At 36.7% G+C, this 19,092-nt stretch overlaps 1 protein-coding gene across 1 annotated transcript; it reads right to left on the bottom strand.

Annotated features, from left to right (window-relative positions):
• Positions 1 to 12,935: 12,935 nt before the first annotated feature.
• Positions 12,936 to 18,621, bottom strand: LOC103936949. Its single transcript, XM_048576376.1, has 2 exons — positions 18,560 to 18,621; positions 12,936 to 13,497 (listed from the first exon to the last, which is right to left on the bottom strand). The coding sequence occupies exon 2, from the start codon at positions 13,462 to 13,464 to the stop codon at positions 13,138 to 13,140; it is 327 nt and encodes a 108-aa protein (XP_048432333.1). The 5' UTR covers positions 13,465 to 13,497; positions 18,560 to 18,621; the 3' UTR covers positions 12,936 to 13,137.
• Positions 18,622 to 19,092: the final 471 nt, after the last annotated feature.

Genomic DNA, 19,092 nt, shown 5'->3' with positions numbered 1-19,092 from the left:
TAGTTCATTACACTTACCAGATTGTGAAGTGGTAGTGGATTTGGAATGAAAAAGTCTAGTTAATCACCGGGTGGATGGGACAGCGAGGTGGGGTGAAAAGAGATTTTATTCGATTTAGTTTTTGAATTATCACCTCAGTGAAAATTAGATCACTAAATTATTATTTCGGTAAAAGAAGTCCCTAAATTCATTAAAAATTGTTAATTTCATCCCTATTATATTCAAAGTTATTTTATCCAATTTTTCGTCAATTTGAGTTACTTCACACACTTTAGAATATAATATCATCATTGTCTCACTGATAAACCCTTAACATTTCGTATACGATGTGAACGTTACGTCTAATTTACCCTCCAAAATTAATTTCATACACTATTTTTCTATGAAAAAAATACCAATCTACTCATTGATGTGTATCACATATAAGTAACGTGAATTAAAGTGACAGAAAATTGAATATAGTAGCTTCAAATTTAATAAGGATATAATTGGTAGTTTTTTATATTGCAATGACTGATTTTCCTGGAAAAAAAAAATTAGAAACCTAATTTTCACTCAAGTTGATAATTTATGAACTAAATTGAAAATTCACCTTTTACAATATATTAAGAACACGATGCGTTATGCCATATATATTAAATGAGTGGATGGAAGTTTATTTTTGAAGTATCCCTCCACTTGTGTTCGTATGTCCTGCATTCTGAGCATCCCGAAAAATCTCTCGTTTGGACTGACCGTGAATGGATCTTATTGAATGTGATATGCTTTTAAGACTTGTGAGTTCAATCAACGTTTTCCTTCCTGATTCTCTCCGTGTCCACAATAATGTCATTTTATTTTGGCTATAAGGGAAGGTAGTTAGCTCGACCAAAACAAAAAGGGTAAGGTAGTTAGTAACAGTTTAAAACATTTAAATTATTTTCTTGTTAGAGTTTCTTTCCTAGGTTAGGTCTTCTGCGTGACCATGTGATTTTAAATATAATAAGTAATTTCATCCATGTACGTGGTTTATTTTTGTAATCTCAAAGTTCTATAAATTAATTAAAACCTCGAAAGTTTAATCCAATGGGACGTTGACAGCATTGCTTCTCAAGTTGGTGATGATAGTATTAACTATTCCCAATCAAGTAGGTAATTAATTAATGGGTTAACAAAATAAGATAGGATGGGCTTTACCCATCACACTCACTGGCTCCAACATTGCAAATCATTATCCAAAACTACATTAATAAAACTCTTTTTATCAATTAAAATACGATAAAAAGACATCTTTGTCTTTTATCACAATAAAAAAAATTAAAGACAGTAACGTAATTTTACAAATGAAAATTTTGTTGTTTTTCCTTAAACCTCATCTACATATAAGTTTATCATCTCTAATTTAAAAAATAAATAAAAATAAAAAACAACCTCTATCCCTCTTAGAGATAAAGGGAATAGGCTAAACCTTACAATGAGCTTGCAATAATATGGTTCAAATTCGTCATTGACGAGAATCAAACCTAAGACTTCTCACTTACAAGTGAAGAGGAATAACATTATACGTGGCAACCCTCAAGAAAAATTTAAACAAGTAAAATTACACTAAAATATAAACAATAGTATTAAATTATAAAATAAACCTGATGAGACGATGCGAACTCGAAGAAGTTCTAAGTTGACAATAGAGTTTTTCATAGAATAAGTTCATTGCTATTGAGATATTTTGGGTCATTGGAGTCATTGACACAAAATAATATAGTCTCTTATTTATTACCTTATATTATTGGTTTGACGATAAAATAATGGATATTGTTTGTGTTTCCTTTTAAGGAGAACCTACTTATCTTTTACTATGATCAATGCATCTTCATCGTACGAACATTATAATCGAAATTGTTTGTTCTCTTAATCATCATCTAAAGATTATGATCAAACGATCAAGACTATCAAAATCAAGATAATTAATAATTTTAATTATGTTTATACGGTAAAGATACGTTAACTATACGTAAAAAGCAAGTAAGTTTCCTATAAAAAGAACACCTGCATTATTCGAAAATAATTGTATTCCATCAAATTGCAACCAGAACGTCTAAAGGGAGTTCCACCGTCACAAGTTTGGTCCATTTGGTCATCTCTATGGACCACTCCCACCGACAGTGACACTATCGGCACACTGAGTGATATCCTCACCTTAATTTGTCATGTCCCCCTCTTCCCTCCTGCACCGACGTAAATCCACCTTTTCTTGTCACCTTCTGACGTTAATTCTGCACAAATTAGAGGACCGTTCCTTTCCCAGCTTATTTTTTTAAGCATAAACAAATTGGAATGGTAGGATTGCTCTGCATCCACGGACCACATGCATACAAAATAAAAGAATTTAATAAAAATAATAGGGCAAAAGTAGCGTTTCAGTGAAAAATATATTGTCACGTTATGGAGTAGTGGTTGAGTCGGGGTCCAGTCCAATTTAGGTGCATTTTAAGGTCCTACAATACGGCATTTATTTATCATAAACCTTTCAGTCATATGTTCTCCCCAAAAAAACAAAAAAAAACCTTTCAGTCATATCAAAATGAACTTCTCATATGTAAACTGTAATATTTTGTCATTTCTTTGATGTGAAATGCTATTCTCCATCAGTTTATTTCTTTACTGAGTTGAAGTGTTGAGTCGCACATCGGTTATGCCTATACAGAAGGAGAAATAATAGTTTAAATGCCCTAATCGCATTCCAACTAATATCGAGATTTTTTGTGATAAAATTTTAAACCTGACGGATTGTGTAGGTGGTAATTACTTAGTTGAGGACAATATCGATCTTGTTGAAAGAAGGTCCCTTGGCCCGTCTATTGAGGACAGTATCGATATTGTTGAAAGTCATCACTTGAGCCGTCTCTTTAATAATTCTATAGGAAGTGCATGCTCAAAGAGCTGTAACTCAATGTAGAGTGAATAAAAATAAATGATTCCAGTTCAGGTTTGAACCAGGAATAACCCAGATCGGTCATATCTAGCAGTAGCTACAATTTAGCTTCACAAATAACTTGATCAAAAAATTACAAGAAGTGCAGCTAGCTGACAAATACGAACAGTAGATATATGAATTAATCTTCCAGGAAATAGAGTATTTACCCAAGAGTGATCCATAAGAAGCTTATACAATCTCCTTCAGTTGATGGATTATTCAAATAAGCTAATTTGAGGAACACCTCGTGGTATCTATTTCTTATTTTTTTTTTTCAATAATTAGAACCATTTATATTAATTCATCACTTATAAATTATCTTTGCAAAAATTTAGACAAATTCAAAATCATTAAGACCTCTACATGTAGTAAAAAAAATAGACGTATTCAAAGAAATTGTAGGAATTTACAAGAAACGGTAATTACGGAGACGATTCCAGAGTTAAGGTTGGGAATTTGGGGAATGGGTTCGTTTTCCTTGGCTTTGTGACTGGGATCATCAATGGTGGGAGAGGGGAGGGGGTAGGAGGCATAAAAAAAAAATTGCATAAATCATGATCAATAACAAAAGTTTTGATTTGGCGAAGCCATGAGAAATACTTCGTCTCGGTTAGTTTGACAGAGTGAGCGGTGATGGAGCTGCAGACGGAAGAGGAAGCCATGGGAAACTGAGTAGAGAACAACTATAAAATCCTAGAACCGAAGGGGGTGAACAGCAGGTAAGAGAGTAGAGGATCAGAAAAAAAGTTGTAAACCTAGGACTGAATTTTGCCCGATACCAAACTATGACTAGCATTTATAATGAAATTTGGTTACAATATATGAACGGTTTGACAAATTCCAACATCACCACATTCTCTTTGGTGTCTGCCATTTTCGGTAGTGTTGCTCGGAAATTTTTCTGAGTTTCAAACATGGTGATTGGCCTCTTTTGCTTGGATGCCGATTACTTCTTACTTATAGCTGTGTGCAAGAGGCGTCAAAGAAGGAGATGATCGGCAGGTGGTCAGAGAATTAGCTGGCTGAAAGCTCCTCGAATCGACGGTGGAGAAAGTAGTGGATGCTTCTCGGATGTTATTTCATTTTTGGGCTTTTGGGCTCATTTTCTGTTTTTTTTTTTTTTTTTTCCTTTTAGTTTAGGCCCTTTTTGGTTGTTTATAGGTGTTGTTGGGTCTTTGTCTGTTTGTAAGTTTGTGTATCTATGTGTTTGGTTGTATTAAAATCTCTCCTTTGACCAAAAAAAAAAAAAAAAAAAAAAAAACATCCCGCTACCGGTCTCAAGCTTTGGCATTGAGGTGGTGACAATCCTTCTTGATCTCTTCCATGTTTCTTTTCATATTTTTGGTAGTGATTGCTCTCTCACTTTATCAATGAGAGCATTTGTGGTTGTGGTCACTCTCTTTTTATGACGAGGTGAGCTTTTGTAGCTATTATGACTTACTGCTCAACTCTGGATCTTAAAGCGACAATTGTTGTTCAAATATGAGGTGGCGATTTTGTGGTTTGCGCACTTGACAAGGATCATGCGAAGGAAGCTCGCTATTGTTGGAGGTGACTTGTAGCAGTCTTTCCTTCATGGTAGTTGCAAGGGTTCGAGGGATTCACAATCATGTTTTCTTGTTGTTGTAAAGTCTTCAAGTGATGGTACGATGTTTACCTTGTGTGTCTTCATGGTGTTAGGTCCAGCTCATAGGGCTTAAGCCTTGTGAGCTTATCTCTCTTGTTGGTTAGGTGTGGGTCTCTCATTTGAAGAATCGTACCTCTAAAGAGCTTATTTTGTGTTATGTCATTTTTTGTTTTATTTTGGTTGTGATTTGTTAGTTCTCCTGGCAAAGAACTATGAAGGCATCTTCATGATACCTCATAGCAGGGCTTCTTTGCCAAAAAAACGTCGTCTTTTGCAAGTTCATCAGAAAGGATGTAAAGTTTTGTCCTCATGAGCATTTTTGTTTGGTTAGATGTGGTTATGTGGGGTAGGTTTTGTATTGTCTTTCTATTGCATTTGTAATGATGGAATTGCATTCTTGGTGGATGATGTTCTTCATCTTATTTGATTAATGAAAAACTTATTACCTTAAAAACAAAATGTAACAATATATACGGCTATGACAATCCCTGTCGTGAAAAGATTCCCATATTAATTACAATTGGTAAATACTTGTTATACAAAAAACGACAATTGTGGACAAGATTCCAGAATTAAGGATATCTATTCTAACACAAACATTAAAATGGTTACCATTTAATTCAACGGTCATATCGTTTGAATTTGAGTAATTTTTTATAGATATGATGTTTGATGTAAGACTTTAAAGATAGACAATTGAATAATTGTAATAAATTTAGAAATTAGACCCTACAAGAGATCTTTAATAAATAAACTTATTTAAGGGATGTCGATACACAGACACAGTCGCTTGTTAGAATAGAAAACTAGGTTATTTTCTAGCTTGCAAATTTTCCAGAAAACTAAGAAGAAATAGTATATTATCCAAAAGCATATTCAATTTCAGGGAAAATAATAGTTATTCGAATGAGATGATAAGGTAAGTCACCCCCCAAGAAATCTCGACATACCACTCGATCGCACAATTCCAAACAACATATTAAAAAGAGCACTTGCTGAAAAGGTGATTAATGGAAGCTTAGTATTCACCGATCGACCTAATATAATAAGGATATCACTGCACTTTGTGCACATGCATGCTGCATGCAGCTCCTCAACCTCAGAACCATGTGTGTTGGTAGGAGTATTTTCAGGGGGGAGATTATACTTTTTGTGAAAGACACATTCATTTGCCATATGGCTATGGAGAAAATGGTCCCATGATCAAGGCCATCTTCTTCGCACTCAAACAGAGAATTTCAATTCCTAACTTAAGAAAGAATCCAAGATAGACTTAACCTTCCACTTATTTCTACAAGTGATGGGAAAAGAAATCAAACATGAGTTTTTTGATGCATAAATAAATGATCTTAACCACTTAGCTAGAAGCCTCTTACAAATCAAAACAATGTTCAAAATAGTGTTTGTTTCGCACTTTTTGTACCCAACAATGGATATGAAAGGTTTTGCATTCCAAAAAATGATATTCATTAGTTTCGACTTAATCTATCAATAAATTATAATGATAACCTTATCCTTATATTTATATCTATATATAATTAGTTACTGAACTCATTATCAACGTGACATGTTGAGTGATGAGTATCGTTCCATTAAAATTTGGTATGTAACACTACACATGTGAGGTGCAATATATGTCAATCTATACAACGCTATGTTCCTATGAGTCTGATTTAAGTCACTCATCAATACTAGAAGAGTGGTTTAAGACCATATATAACTATTTAACTTATAGGAATCCTTTAACAAGAAGGATCCCTATTTTTCAAAAAAAAAAATGAGAACATCATCGTGACTGTTGGATTGGCTTTAATGAAATGAGGATAGTTGAGATTAAATCACATGTCACACAATCTCAACCACAGTATTTCATTAAAGCCAAATCTAACGGTCAAGAGGGTGTCCCTATTTTTTTTGAAAAATAAGAATCCCTCTTGTTAAAATTCTGTTAACTTATGTGTATGTGTGTGTAAGTGTTGAATGTAAATAGTTAGTAACTTAATATGACGCTAACTACATCATATATATATATATATATACTTTGTAACTACGCTCGTAAACAAAACAATTGCATCGGTGCAACGTGATCTTCTCTCCTGGCATTACTTTGACATGATCAATATGCACATGCTTATGTCTTTTCAGAATCACAAAAAGAAGAAGCAACCAGACAACACATGCGTATGTCTGATTTCATCCCACATGCTTGGAGATTAAGTGTTACAATTGGAAATGGAATAAATATTTTTTTAAACTTACTATTAACACTTTAAAAATCGAATTATGCATTCTTTGATAAGAGGTTTTTTTTTTTAATTAAATAAAAAAAAATGAGAGTGCATTCTTAAAATTTTAAAATATTAATAACAATTTTCTTAAATATATACCAGAACTAAATTATTAACTAGTCAAAATCAAGAAACACGCATTCATCATTCCCGATGGATCTCTTGCTGAACAATTTTTATGCGTAAAAAGTTAAAAACATGTCTTTGCATGCTGGAAAGAATGGAGCATAAAGGGCAAAATTTAGTTGATAATGTCTACTAATTAAAAAAATATTTATTGTCAATTAAAATTCTATAAAATTATCAATTTAACCTTTTAATTAAAACAGAATATGAATAAGAAATATAGGGCAAAAATATAATTTCACATAACTAAATTTTGTTTTTTTTTTTTTCAAAACCTCACATACATGCAATCATAATATATCTCTAATTTATATATATATATATATATATAATAAGAATAAAAAAATAAAAATAAAAAAACAAAACAAAACTTCCCACTCCCACATTCTCTATCACTCTCTTCCTCTCTCCTTCTATTTCAAAAACAAAAATAAAAAAAATTATCACACACTTTGTGTGTGCCCATATGCTAGTTAACTTAATAAGTAAACAAAATACTCTAATTTAAAATAAAAATTTCTTGGATTTGCACACTGTCTATCTATATTTTGAATCTTTGACAGACAGACTGTTTAGAGCATCTCTAAAGGAGATATCAAAATCCTAGGTGGAATGTCACTACACATATTTGACATCAAAAGTCTTTCCAACCGAAATGTTATTTGTTGACTAAATTTGAAGGTAGTGATTTGATGTCAAATTTGACATCAATGTCAAATTTATTTTTAATTCATTTTAATAGTGGATCCCTTATTCCACTAACATTTCAACCAATAAAAATTTTGTTTCAATATTTTTTTAATAATTACAATCATTTAAAGCTCCATTTAAATAATAAAATAATATTTGACAATTCAATTAGAGAAGTACAAAATTTGACATAAGACTTCAGATTGCCACGTCAGCCATGTCATAACATTTTCTTTGGAGATGATCATAGGGATCCGACCAACTTCTTGTTTAAAATTTCTTTTATTTATGAAAGTTCAGGTAATCATGCTTTTCCGATAGTTTGACTCTGAGTGTTTTTCACAAAAATTAACAGATGTGAAAGGTGTTACACTAACTATATATAATCTTTTCATGTATCACCTGACTTAATAAGTTGCAAGAATGCAAGTTCAAGTCTTAGAAATGATCATAAAAAAAAATCATTTGAATCAAAGATAGTTGTCTTCTAAATGTATTAAATAAATGGTTGGTTCATCATGAAAACTTTACTTGGTACTCACACCATCGATTTGTTGCATACATTCGAATTTAGATATATAGACGATCTCCGATTAGAATAATTTTTTATAAATACGATTTTCAAATGAAGATTAAGATATTAAAGAGTCAATCATAAAATTTATATGGTGCAATAGGTGAGCTATGTTCATTCTCATAAAATTTATTGGGGGATGTAAGTTATCCTTTACCTAAAATCAATAATAAAAGTAAAAAGGTACCAAAATTATTTTTTAAAACAATGACAGTTTTGAGTAAACTACGAGGGCATATCATTGAATAAAATGTCAAAAAGAGACTTATCTCATGCATCACTTACACTCAGTAGTGGATTCAGAATTCTAACTTCAGATGGTCCTAATCAAGGGACATTAAGCACTAGTCCTGCAATGGACTTGGACGTCTATGTGCGCCTAGATGTGGTCTAGGCAAAGGCCTAGATGAGCTAGACATATTTAAGTAAACTTACTATATATCATACAAGTAAGCGTCTATTTACACTTACAAAAAAAAAAACTTTACTTGTATTGAGAATTTGAGGTTTATTATTGAACATACAACATACAAAAATATCATAATTTTTACTTTAGTATTTTAGTGAATTGGATGGTATGAGATGCAAGTGCAAGCAACTATGAGTTCATAATACTTTATGAAGTAATTTTTAGGAATCGTATGAATTTATAGGGATTTTTTTTTTCAAAAATATGGTGTCAAACATATGGTTTTAAAAATATTGGTTAAGTAATACATCATCCCTTATGCTAGGATAGTACCACCTGATTAGACATCAATCGAAAAAAAAAGATGAGAGTTGGCCCCGTGAAAAATGGAGAGAAAAGTTTTTCTTCTACATTGTAACCAAGGTCCAAGATCAGAGTTATGGTGATCTTCTCTCTTCCACCACATGTCTAGACCATTGGGTGGCCCTCGGATGTCCAATTCATAGGTTTGATCACCATGGGGGACGGAAACGGAAAAAGAAAGAAAGGTAAGCATGAGTACAACTCGGTAGACCGAATCAGCGAGTTGCCAGACGAAGTTCTTGTCAGTATATTGCCTTTCTTGCCGCTCAAGAAAGCCGCATAAGCTAGTATCCTTTCTTAGCTATAGAGGTACATGTGAACGTCCACTACGACTCTCAACTTTGATCCCCAAAAAACATCATGCAGCGTGCGCTTCGAAAAACTGCGTAACACGTACATTGATTGGGTGAATAGTGTGCTACAACAACATAAAAGCCCAGTAATTGAGCAGTGCAGGTTGCGTTTTTGTCTCTGTGATGGTAAAGATTTCATGTTCCATTGATGAAAGGTTTCAATTTGTCTCCTGCTGTTCCAAGTCCACACCCTTCTGCATCCATTGGGTTCAAATCCCTCAAAGTTCATTGTTTCAAAAGTGTTGGTGGGGCTGAAAAAGCTCTCAACTACATCATGTCTAATTGTCCAGTTCTCGAACGATTATCAGTACTACTCCAATGATTTGGTTAATTTAAGAGTAGTCAATCTGTCGAGCGCACTGAAGTACATAGAGATACGACAATGTTGCAAGATCGAGAGCATTGATATTTGTGGCGCAAATCTTGTATCGTTTTGTATCGGAGGTCGGATAAACCTTCTTAGGAACGTACCGCAACTTGTAGATGTATCCATCTGTGCTGACAATGATGGATTCATAGAGGCTGCCTTGAATCAACTTCCATATTGGTTTTCTCAGCTGGAGACTCTCAAACTGGATGGAATACTGGTTAGTACATTTGTGGTGGTTTAACTTTATATGTTTGCTTCTCCTTGGTTTTAGTGGGATTATATTTAATTAGTGCCTTATTGTTTGGTTTTCAAATGAACATGGAGAATTGTGTTTTCCTATGCTTGAAAATTTCAAGCATTTGGAATTAACATTTGGTTTAGATGATCATTGCAATCTTCTTCAGTTAAATTCCTTCGTTACGGCGTCCCCTTGCTTGCTTAAACTTGGGTTGAATGTAAGTCTACGCCTTTTCAATTTTTTATATATATACAAGCAGTAACTAATCAAAACTTTAGGTTTCGAGAGTAAATACTCTTAACCAGCTCGGCTATAATTAAGCTCTTTGCAAACGAACTAAAATACGAATTAGGGGTGTAAGACTTGATGGAATTGCTCTGGTTTGTTCTCGATTCAGGTGCACTTGAGTTTCTATTCAAGAAGTCTGGGCAGAAGAAACGAAAAGAAAGATACTCCCCCCAAATGCTCCCATGATCACCTCCGAGAAGTCGAAATTAGAGGGTTTGAGGGTCACTGATAATTTCCAACTTCTCGATTACTTGACTATAACTGCTGTTAAACGGGAGCTAATTGTTACAAGTCCGTTGAAGAGTGTGGAACGAAGGGGAAGAAAGTATGACAGGCTTAAAGCAAAACATCCTCTCGTACTCTTGATTGGTGAACATGGCAACGATAAGAGGCAATGAGAGAAGGTTGGGGAGTGTATTGCCGGAAACTGTGGTCAGACGCCGCTGGTGGCCAATGGGCCAGCGGCACGGGACGGAGAGGAGGGAATCGTGTATCTGCTTCTCTGAGCAAGAGCATTGAGGTAAAAGTTGAAAGTTTGAAACCAACTTTTCCTGGTTCTGGGACAGTCAGTATGAATTACCCTAAACTGGAGTATTTCTATCATTAGTGTTACAAGAGGGTTTTGCTCTAGAATGCTTATTTTTCCACCTCTAAGTTTTCGAGATTTTTTTCAAACAGACTAAACCTATAAATTCGAACTTAAATTCGTTCGAAAGAAGAGAAGTTTCTCCATAAAACATGAGAAAAATACACATGAGAACATCTGTACCACACACGAACCTATGTCCCATTACATGGAGCACCAATTAACTACAAACTCATGGTTTTGCAACATTCAAGGTTCATGGCATATATTTGAACCATACAGAACAACTCAAAATCCCTCAAAGATGATAGCTTCGATTCAACTAAATCTAACAAGAAAATCAACCTGGAACAAAGACTAGCTGCTGATCCTTTTATGTACCCATTGTACCAATTCATCACAACCTGGGACTTTTCAGGGCTACCCTGTTGCCTATGTCTGAAAAACTTAAAAATAAAAGGACAGAGATAACTGAATCTAAATTTCATCAACGCCAAGGTCCCAACCCTTCATTTTTTATACCAAAAACAAGTCGCTAAGATTGGGAAACGGTATGGAGTGACAATGCAACAAGAGCTCCAGCTTCTTGATACAAATGAACTATACCATGAAAATCCATCACATGTCAAATGAAAAATACCTCACTGATAAGTACCAGAAACAATTCCTTGATTATATAAAACTAGAACAATTCACCCGTTTGCATCTCTCAATGGTAATCAACTTGAAACATAATTAAACCCGCTGAAAAGGGTACCAGCCAGTTCAGTTATAGATATAGGTGATTACCACAGTGCTCTAGTTTTAGCTAACGACACCTAAACTATGTTTATGATTTTCCTAACAGCACAAAAGACCTCTATGATCAAACCAAGAAATCACCCAAGCATCAACCAAGTTTTATAATGTGAGACCACAACATACTCCATCCCACTAAAGAGAATGAATCTTCTTTCAAGAGTTAGCCGACAACCTCAATGATGAAATATGGAATAGAGACAGTGTTCATGATACTGGCTAATCAAAACCTTTGAGTGCGTTATTTACCAACCCAAATACTTCCAAAGTTTCAGAGAAAAATTTCATTGATCTGCATTTATATTCTAAATGTGATTTGTAAAACTCATGGAAACCACAACTCCTGGCTCCTATATCACGATTCAGCACTTTGATTATTTCCACACATACAAAATTTATGTTTCCAGGAAACAATTATAAGAAAAAGAAAAATGCTAAATGGTATCAAAGTTCTATGGTGTTTAAGTTTATAACCCGATGCAAGAGCTTACATGCCATGTAATTTTCACATGATTTAGTAAACCTTTTTTCTATACATCTAGCATCATTTTAAGCAAAATCCCTACAAAATTTATCCTATTTAGGTTCCTCAAACTTCAACATAGCTTAAAAATTGATTCGAACATCAGTATTTTGGGCACACTTCTTTCGATTCAAAGATCATATAATTTCGTATTCTTTTTATTTTATGCTGAGATGATCTTTAAGGGATGACCTATGAGATGTATAGTTCGATTTTCGAAATATAACTTGTAGACCTATAAAGTGGGATGGCATTCTCATTACTAGTGTTACTGTGTAAGTGCTAAGTATCCAGATATGTTTTATGCACATAGATTACAATCCTGGCTCCTATGTATCAATTCAGCACTTTGATTCTCTCCATGCCTCTAAAACTTATATCTCCGAATGAACAATTACAAGAAAAAGAAGCCCGCTAACTGTTCCCAAAGTTCTACAATGTCTAATTTATAAACTGATGCAAGCGCTTACATACCATGTAAGTTGTCGCATCATTTTGTTAACCTTCGTTACACATCTAGCATCATTATCATTTTGTTAACCTTCGTTACACATCTATCATCATTCGAAGCAAAACCCAGTACAAATATATCCTACTTATGCTCTTCGGACTAACTATCAACAGTGTAAGCCCTTAAGGCACATAGATGGCATCCTAGTCCTAGAAATTTTCACGAATGCATCCTAATTCTATAAATTTAGCTACTGATACCACTGCATAATTCAAATTATAAGCATAAAAAACTGTAATTAGAGGCAAGAAATTGATGAACTATTCGATAACATCGAAGAGTAAAAACATACAAATAATTGAAAAACAACTAAATTATGAAGTAAACATCCCCAAACCCTTATTTCAACTACATATCATATCAACAACCGAAAACCCATTTCAACTCAACCAAAAAAAAGGGATCGATCTCAGAACAAACCGGCATATCCAGATCGCATTTCAGTCAGATTCGCCCGACGCGGCGACAGAGAGGCCGGCCTGCTCGATCTCGAGCCGTTCGAGGGCTTTCTGGTGAGCCCAAGTCTCGATGGTGAGATCAGGCTTGGCGTTGAGGCCGACGCCGAGGATGACGATGGTGAGGAAGCTGGTGACGTAGCACGGGAGCTCCCAATCCTCCCATTTCCGAGACTGGCCTGGGGGAGGTGGGGTCCGATTGAAGAGGTAGCCTTTGGGTTGTTCCTCGTGGCCCGGGCTGGTCCACCGGCTAGGACCGGTGGCAGAGCCGCCGCGGGTTCGGAGCGCCTGGACGAGGCGATGGCGGAGCATTGTGGAGGCGGGTATGGTGAAGACTTTTGCTCCCAGCTGATAGGATGCTGTTATGCAGTTAGTATTGTTGGATATTAGTGCATCTGTTAGTAATTGTTGATTGTTAGTGCTAATAATAATTGGGTGGTTAGAAATAAGATTTGGGAAATATCTTGTAACTGCCTTAGCTTGCAGTTTGGTATAAATACTGAACACTTGTGCAAATGCAGGGTATGATTTGTAAAAGATGTTGTTGAAGTAATACAAGAGAAATACTAGCATACAGGTGCAAGGTTAGAACAAGGGTTTTATTATTGGTATCAGCCAGTAACAATCCTCCACGTTTCCCTTCTTGTATGACGCGAGCAACGACGCGTGCCAAAACCATGGATACACGAGTAGCAGCTCTTGAAGGTTCGGTTCAGGAAATCCAGTCTTCCGTCGCGACGATCGGGTCGACAATGCAGAACTTGTCCACTGTAATCGCATCCATGGAGTCGAGATTTGCAGCCTTGGAATTTCATTTGGCGGGTACTGATCGTCCTCCTCGTGGCCCTGTGGACCATGGAAATTCCTCAAATCCCATGGGTAGTTCTGAAGAAACCCTATCAGATCCAATTGATCATATGGGTCAGCGTTTTCCCCGTCAAGATTCGTCTTTTCAACCACGGCCGCCATTGATCAAGCTTGAGTTTCCTCGCTTCTCGGACGGCGATGATCCCTTGGCATGGGTTTATCGGGCAGAGCACTATTTCGATTACTTCACTGTCGACGATAAACAAAAGGTGCGAATGGCTTCCTTCCATATGGACAACGAAGCTTTACAATGGTTTCAATGGCGGAATTGCATCAAGAATTATCCAAATTGGCAAGATTTCATTCATGTCTTCTGTAAAGAATTTGGGCCCTCTGAATTCGAGGACTTTACCGAAGCCCTAGTTCAATTGAAGCAGTTGGGTTCTCTTAAGGAGTACGTCTCTGAGTTTCGTCGGTTAGCAAATCGGACTACGGAGATTGGTCCAGTAATGCTACGCAGTTGTTTCATTGGAGGGCTGATACCGGAGTTGCGGCACGATGTCAAATTGCTTCGCCCATCTGATGTACATGAAGCAATTGCTCTGGCTTTCCAATTGAACATCAAACTCTCAGATACCAAGGTTCGGAATTTCTCCAGAAATTCTGCGTCTTCTTTCAGTAATGTTCCCACCTCCAAATCTGTGCCTCTGTTCTCTGGTAATAATTCTGCTTCTAGTACATCTCGGGCTAGTAATGTGAGGAAACTGTCCTTTGAAGAACTTCAAGATCGTAGGAAAAAGGGGTTGTGTTACTCTTGTCCAGAGAAATGGGTTCGGGGTCATGTTTGTGCTACTCAGCAATTACTACTATTAGATCTTTCTGCGGATAGGATTGAGGATATAGGTGGAGAGGGTCAAGATAATCAACAAATTGAAATTACAGCTTGTGCAGTTTTTGGTTCATCAGCTCCTCAACATATTCAGACTATGAAGGTTTCTGGTTTCATAAAAAATTGTCCAGTTGTTGTGTTGTTGGATTCGGGTAGCTCACATAACTTCATTAGCTTGTCTACTGCCAAACAATTGGGTTGGAAGGTTGACTCTAATAGTTCTTTTGAGGTAATGATTGCAAATGGGGGAACCATTTCCAGTAAGGGTTGTTGTTCTCAGATTAAGTTGCAGATTCAACAATATGAGTATATTTCTGATTTCTATGTCCTACAATTGGGTGGTTGTGATGTGGTTTTAGGAGCTCAATGGTTGAGAACTTTGGGTCCTATTCTTTGGGATTTTGACAAGCTAAAAATGGAATTTACATTGGGTAAGAAGCACTATTGTCTTTGTAGTTCTCCTCCCCCTTCACCACTGCCCGTTTCAACCTGTCAAGTGGAGAAGTTGCTGTCTCAAGGTCCTTTTGGTGTGGTTCTTTTCTTCATTGAGCCCGAGACTCAGATTGCTATTGTTGGGGATCTCACTGTTCTTCAAACCACCGAGTTGGATAGTTTATTATCTCAGTTTGCTTCTGTATTCCAAGCACCAACCACACTGCCTCCTTCCCGTTCTCATGACCATCGAATCCCTCTTTTGGAGGGCAGCAAGCCTCCAAGTGCAAGGCCTTATAGGTATGGTCCTTTACAAAAATCTGAGATTGAGAAGTGTGTCCAGGAATTATTAGACTCGGGTTTTATTCGAGCTAGCAACAGCCCATTTTCTTCACCTGTTTTGCTAGTTCGAAAGAAAGATAATAGCTGGAGGATGTGCATGGATTATAGAGCTCTTAATTTGTTAACAATCAAGGACAAGTATCCAATACCATTAATTGATGAATTGTTGGATGAGCTATTTGGTGCTCAATATTTTTCGAAGTTGGATTTGCGAGCTGGTTATCATCAGATCAGAGTACATCCTAGTGACATTGAGAAGACAGCATTTCGCACCCATGATGGTCATTATGAATTTTTAGTAATGCCATTTGGGCTTACAAATGCCCCAGCTACTTTCCAAAGTTTGATGAATGAGATTTTCAGACCCTATTTGAGGAAGTTTGTTTTGGTTTTCTTCGACGATATTTTAGTGTACAGTGCCTTTTGGGAATCCCATCTTCACCATTTGTCTCTGGTCTTCAATGTCCTCCAAGACCATCAGTTATTTGTCAAGAAAACCAAGTGTGATTTTGGTAAGTCCCAAATTGAATACTTAGGCCATGTGGTGTCCAGGCAAGGGGTGGCTGCAGACCCCTCTAAACTGAAATCTATTCAGGATTGGCCTCTTCCTCAATCTGTTAAAGCTTTACGGGGATTTCTTGGCCTTACGGGATATTATCGCAAGTTTATTCCGAACTATGGGCAGATTTGTGGACCCCTGACAGTTCTTACAAAAAAGGATGCCTTCCAATGGACTGATGAGGCTACTATGGCTTTCAACGCTCTCAAGGATATTATGGTGTCTCCCCAAGTTCTTGCTTTACCAGATTTCTCCAAAGAATTTACAATAGAAACTGATGCTTCCAATACTGGAATCGGGGCTGTTTTGCATCAGGGTGGTAAACCAATTGCTTTTACAAGCAAAGCATTAGGTCCCAGAGCTCAAGCAATGTCCACTTATGAACGAGAAATGTTGGCAATTGTGCATGCAATCAAGAAGTGGCAGTTATACATTCAAGGCAGACACTTTATTATTAAAACTGATCATCACAGTTTGAAGTTCTTTTTGCAAAATCGAGCTCACACCCCTTTTCAACAAAAGTGGATTTCTAAACTTCTTGGGTTTGATTACGAGATACAATACAAACGAGGATGTGATAATATTGCTGCTGATGCCCTTTCTCGAATAACTTCTTATGTTGAGTTGTCTGCCATTTCGTATCCGTACATGGGTTGGTTGGATGATATAAGGCGGCATGGAGAACAAGACCCTTGGATTCTTGCCAAGATTAAAGCCTTATCCTTATCTTCTGATGGTGCTTCCACTTCTGCAACTAAATACCATTTTGATAATGGATTTCTGAAGTATAACGGCAGGGTTGTCTTGAGTCCATCGAGTTCTTGGCGAGCGAAGATTTTCTATGAGCATCATTGCACTCCCATGGCTGGACATTCTGGTTTCCTTAAGACTTATAAGCGGATCTCCAGGTCTTTCTATTGGCAAGGTATGAAATCGGATGTGATGCAGTGGGTGGCAGCTTGTCAGGTCTGTCAGCAAAACAAGACTGAGACTCTTGCTTCCCCGGGTTTACTTAATCCACTTCCCATTCCCTCTACTGTGTGGACGGATATAGCAATGGACTTCATCGTGGGTCTTCCCCCTTGCAAGGGAAAAACCATTATCTTTGTGGTCGTCGATCGCCTTTCGAAATATGCTCATTTCCTGCCGTTGTCTCATCCCTATACTGCACATTCAGTTGCCCAGCTGTTTGTTGATAATATCTTCAAACTTCATGGTATGCCGTCCACAATAGTAAGTGATCGAGACCCTGTTTTCTTGAGTTCTTTTTGGAAGGAATTTTTTGCCCTGCAAGGTTCCAAATTGTGTCTCAGTTCTGGTTACCATCCCCAAACCGACGGTCAAACAGAGGTTACCAATCGGGGTTTGGAAACATACTTGAGATGTTTTTGCAGTCATCAACCCAAAAAGTGGCTTCAGTGGCTTCCTTGGGCAGAATGGCACTACAATACTACTTTTCATACTTCATCAAAGCTGACACCTTATGAGGTTGTATATGGTCAACCACCTCCTGCTGTGCCTACTTACGAATCGGGAACAACTAAAGTTGATTTGGTTGACAGAAGCTTGCAAGAACGGGCACGAATTTTGTCTCAGCTCAAGACTAATCTTGTCTCGGCTCAGGTACGGATGAAACAGCATGCTGATAAACATCGCAGTGAACGATCTTTCGAGGTTGGCGATATGGTTTTTCTACGTTTGGTACCCTATCAACACCAATCTCTCGCTAAACATCCCTTTCATAAGCTTCAGCCACGGTTTTATGGTCCCTTTAAGGTGCTGCAGAAGATTGGTTCAGTGGCTTATAAAATCGACTTACCTGCCACATCAAAACTTCACCCAGTTTTCCATGTTTCTTGCTTGAAGAAACAATTGGGTTCTGCTCTCATTCCTGCAATCCCATTACCTGTAGCTACAGAGGACAGACTCTTGGAGGATTATCCATTGGCAATCTTACGGAGGCGGTTAACAGGTCAGGGTAGTTCATCCACGACAGAGGTTTTGGTGCACTGGAAGCATCGTCCTAAGGAGGAGGCGACATGGGAAAACTATGCAGCATTTGTAAACAGGTTTCCTGCATTCCAACCTTGAGGACAAGGTTCATTTTTTAGGGTGGGGTAATGATAGGATGCTGTTATGCAGTTAGTATTGTTGGATATTAGTGCATCTGTTAGTAATTGTTGATTGTTAGTGCTAATAATAATTAGGTGGTTAGAGATAAGATTTGGGAAATATCTTGTAACTGCCTTAGCTTGCAGTTTGGTATAAATACTGAACACTTGTGCAAATGCAGGGTATGATTTGTAAAAGATGTTGTTGAAGTAATACAAGAGAAATACTAGCATACAGGTGCAAGGTTAGAACAAGGGTTTTATTACCAGCTCGTAAGGGAGAGAGAGAGGGAGAGAGGAAGAGAGAGAGCAGCTTTGTGGAGAGTGAACTTTTGATTTTCTGTGGTGCTTGCTTATCTGATGGGCCTTTGCTATATAATTCTATGGGTCAGGACTCAGGTGGACAAGCCCAACTCCACTCAGATTTATCTCCTTGGGTTTTATTTATTTATATTTTGGGTAATGCTATTTACCCTAGGTTTTATTTATAAGAAAATTAATAAAAATGACTTGAAAACTTGGAGTTTTAACGACAAGGACAAAATAAAAGGTAAATTGAATAGTACCATGATTGACTTTTTAGTATAAAAATGTGGTTTTTCGTTAAAGTGAACAGTACCGGGAGCTTTTCGTTAAAGTTCCTTTTATTTATTTATATCATGGGTCAGGACTCAGGAGTGAGCTCTTTCTACTTTTGATTTGACAACCAGAAATTGAGAGGAATATATGAAAAGTAAAAAAGATAATGTGGATAGCACCACCATATATTTTATATGGTTGCAATTTTGACACTCTCTGTT

Source organism: the organism of the source record quoted next, unplaced genomic scaffold, assembly GCF_019419815.1.
Source record: "Pyrus x bretschneideri cultivar Hongxiangsu unplaced genomic scaffold, Pyrus_bretschneideri_v1 Contig9, whole genome shotgun sequence".
NCBI classification, from domain to species: Eukaryota; Viridiplantae; Streptophyta; class Magnoliopsida; order Rosales; family Rosaceae; genus Pyrus; species Pyrus x bretschneideri.
This window is presented reverse-complemented; position numbering and strand designations above follow the sequence as displayed.

Excerpts from the sequence above, each read along its gene's own strand:
- LOC103936949 (XM_048576376.1), bottom strand. The coding sequence starts at position 13,464 with ATGCTCCGCCATCGCCTCGTCCAGGCGCTCCGAACCCGCGGCGGCTCT.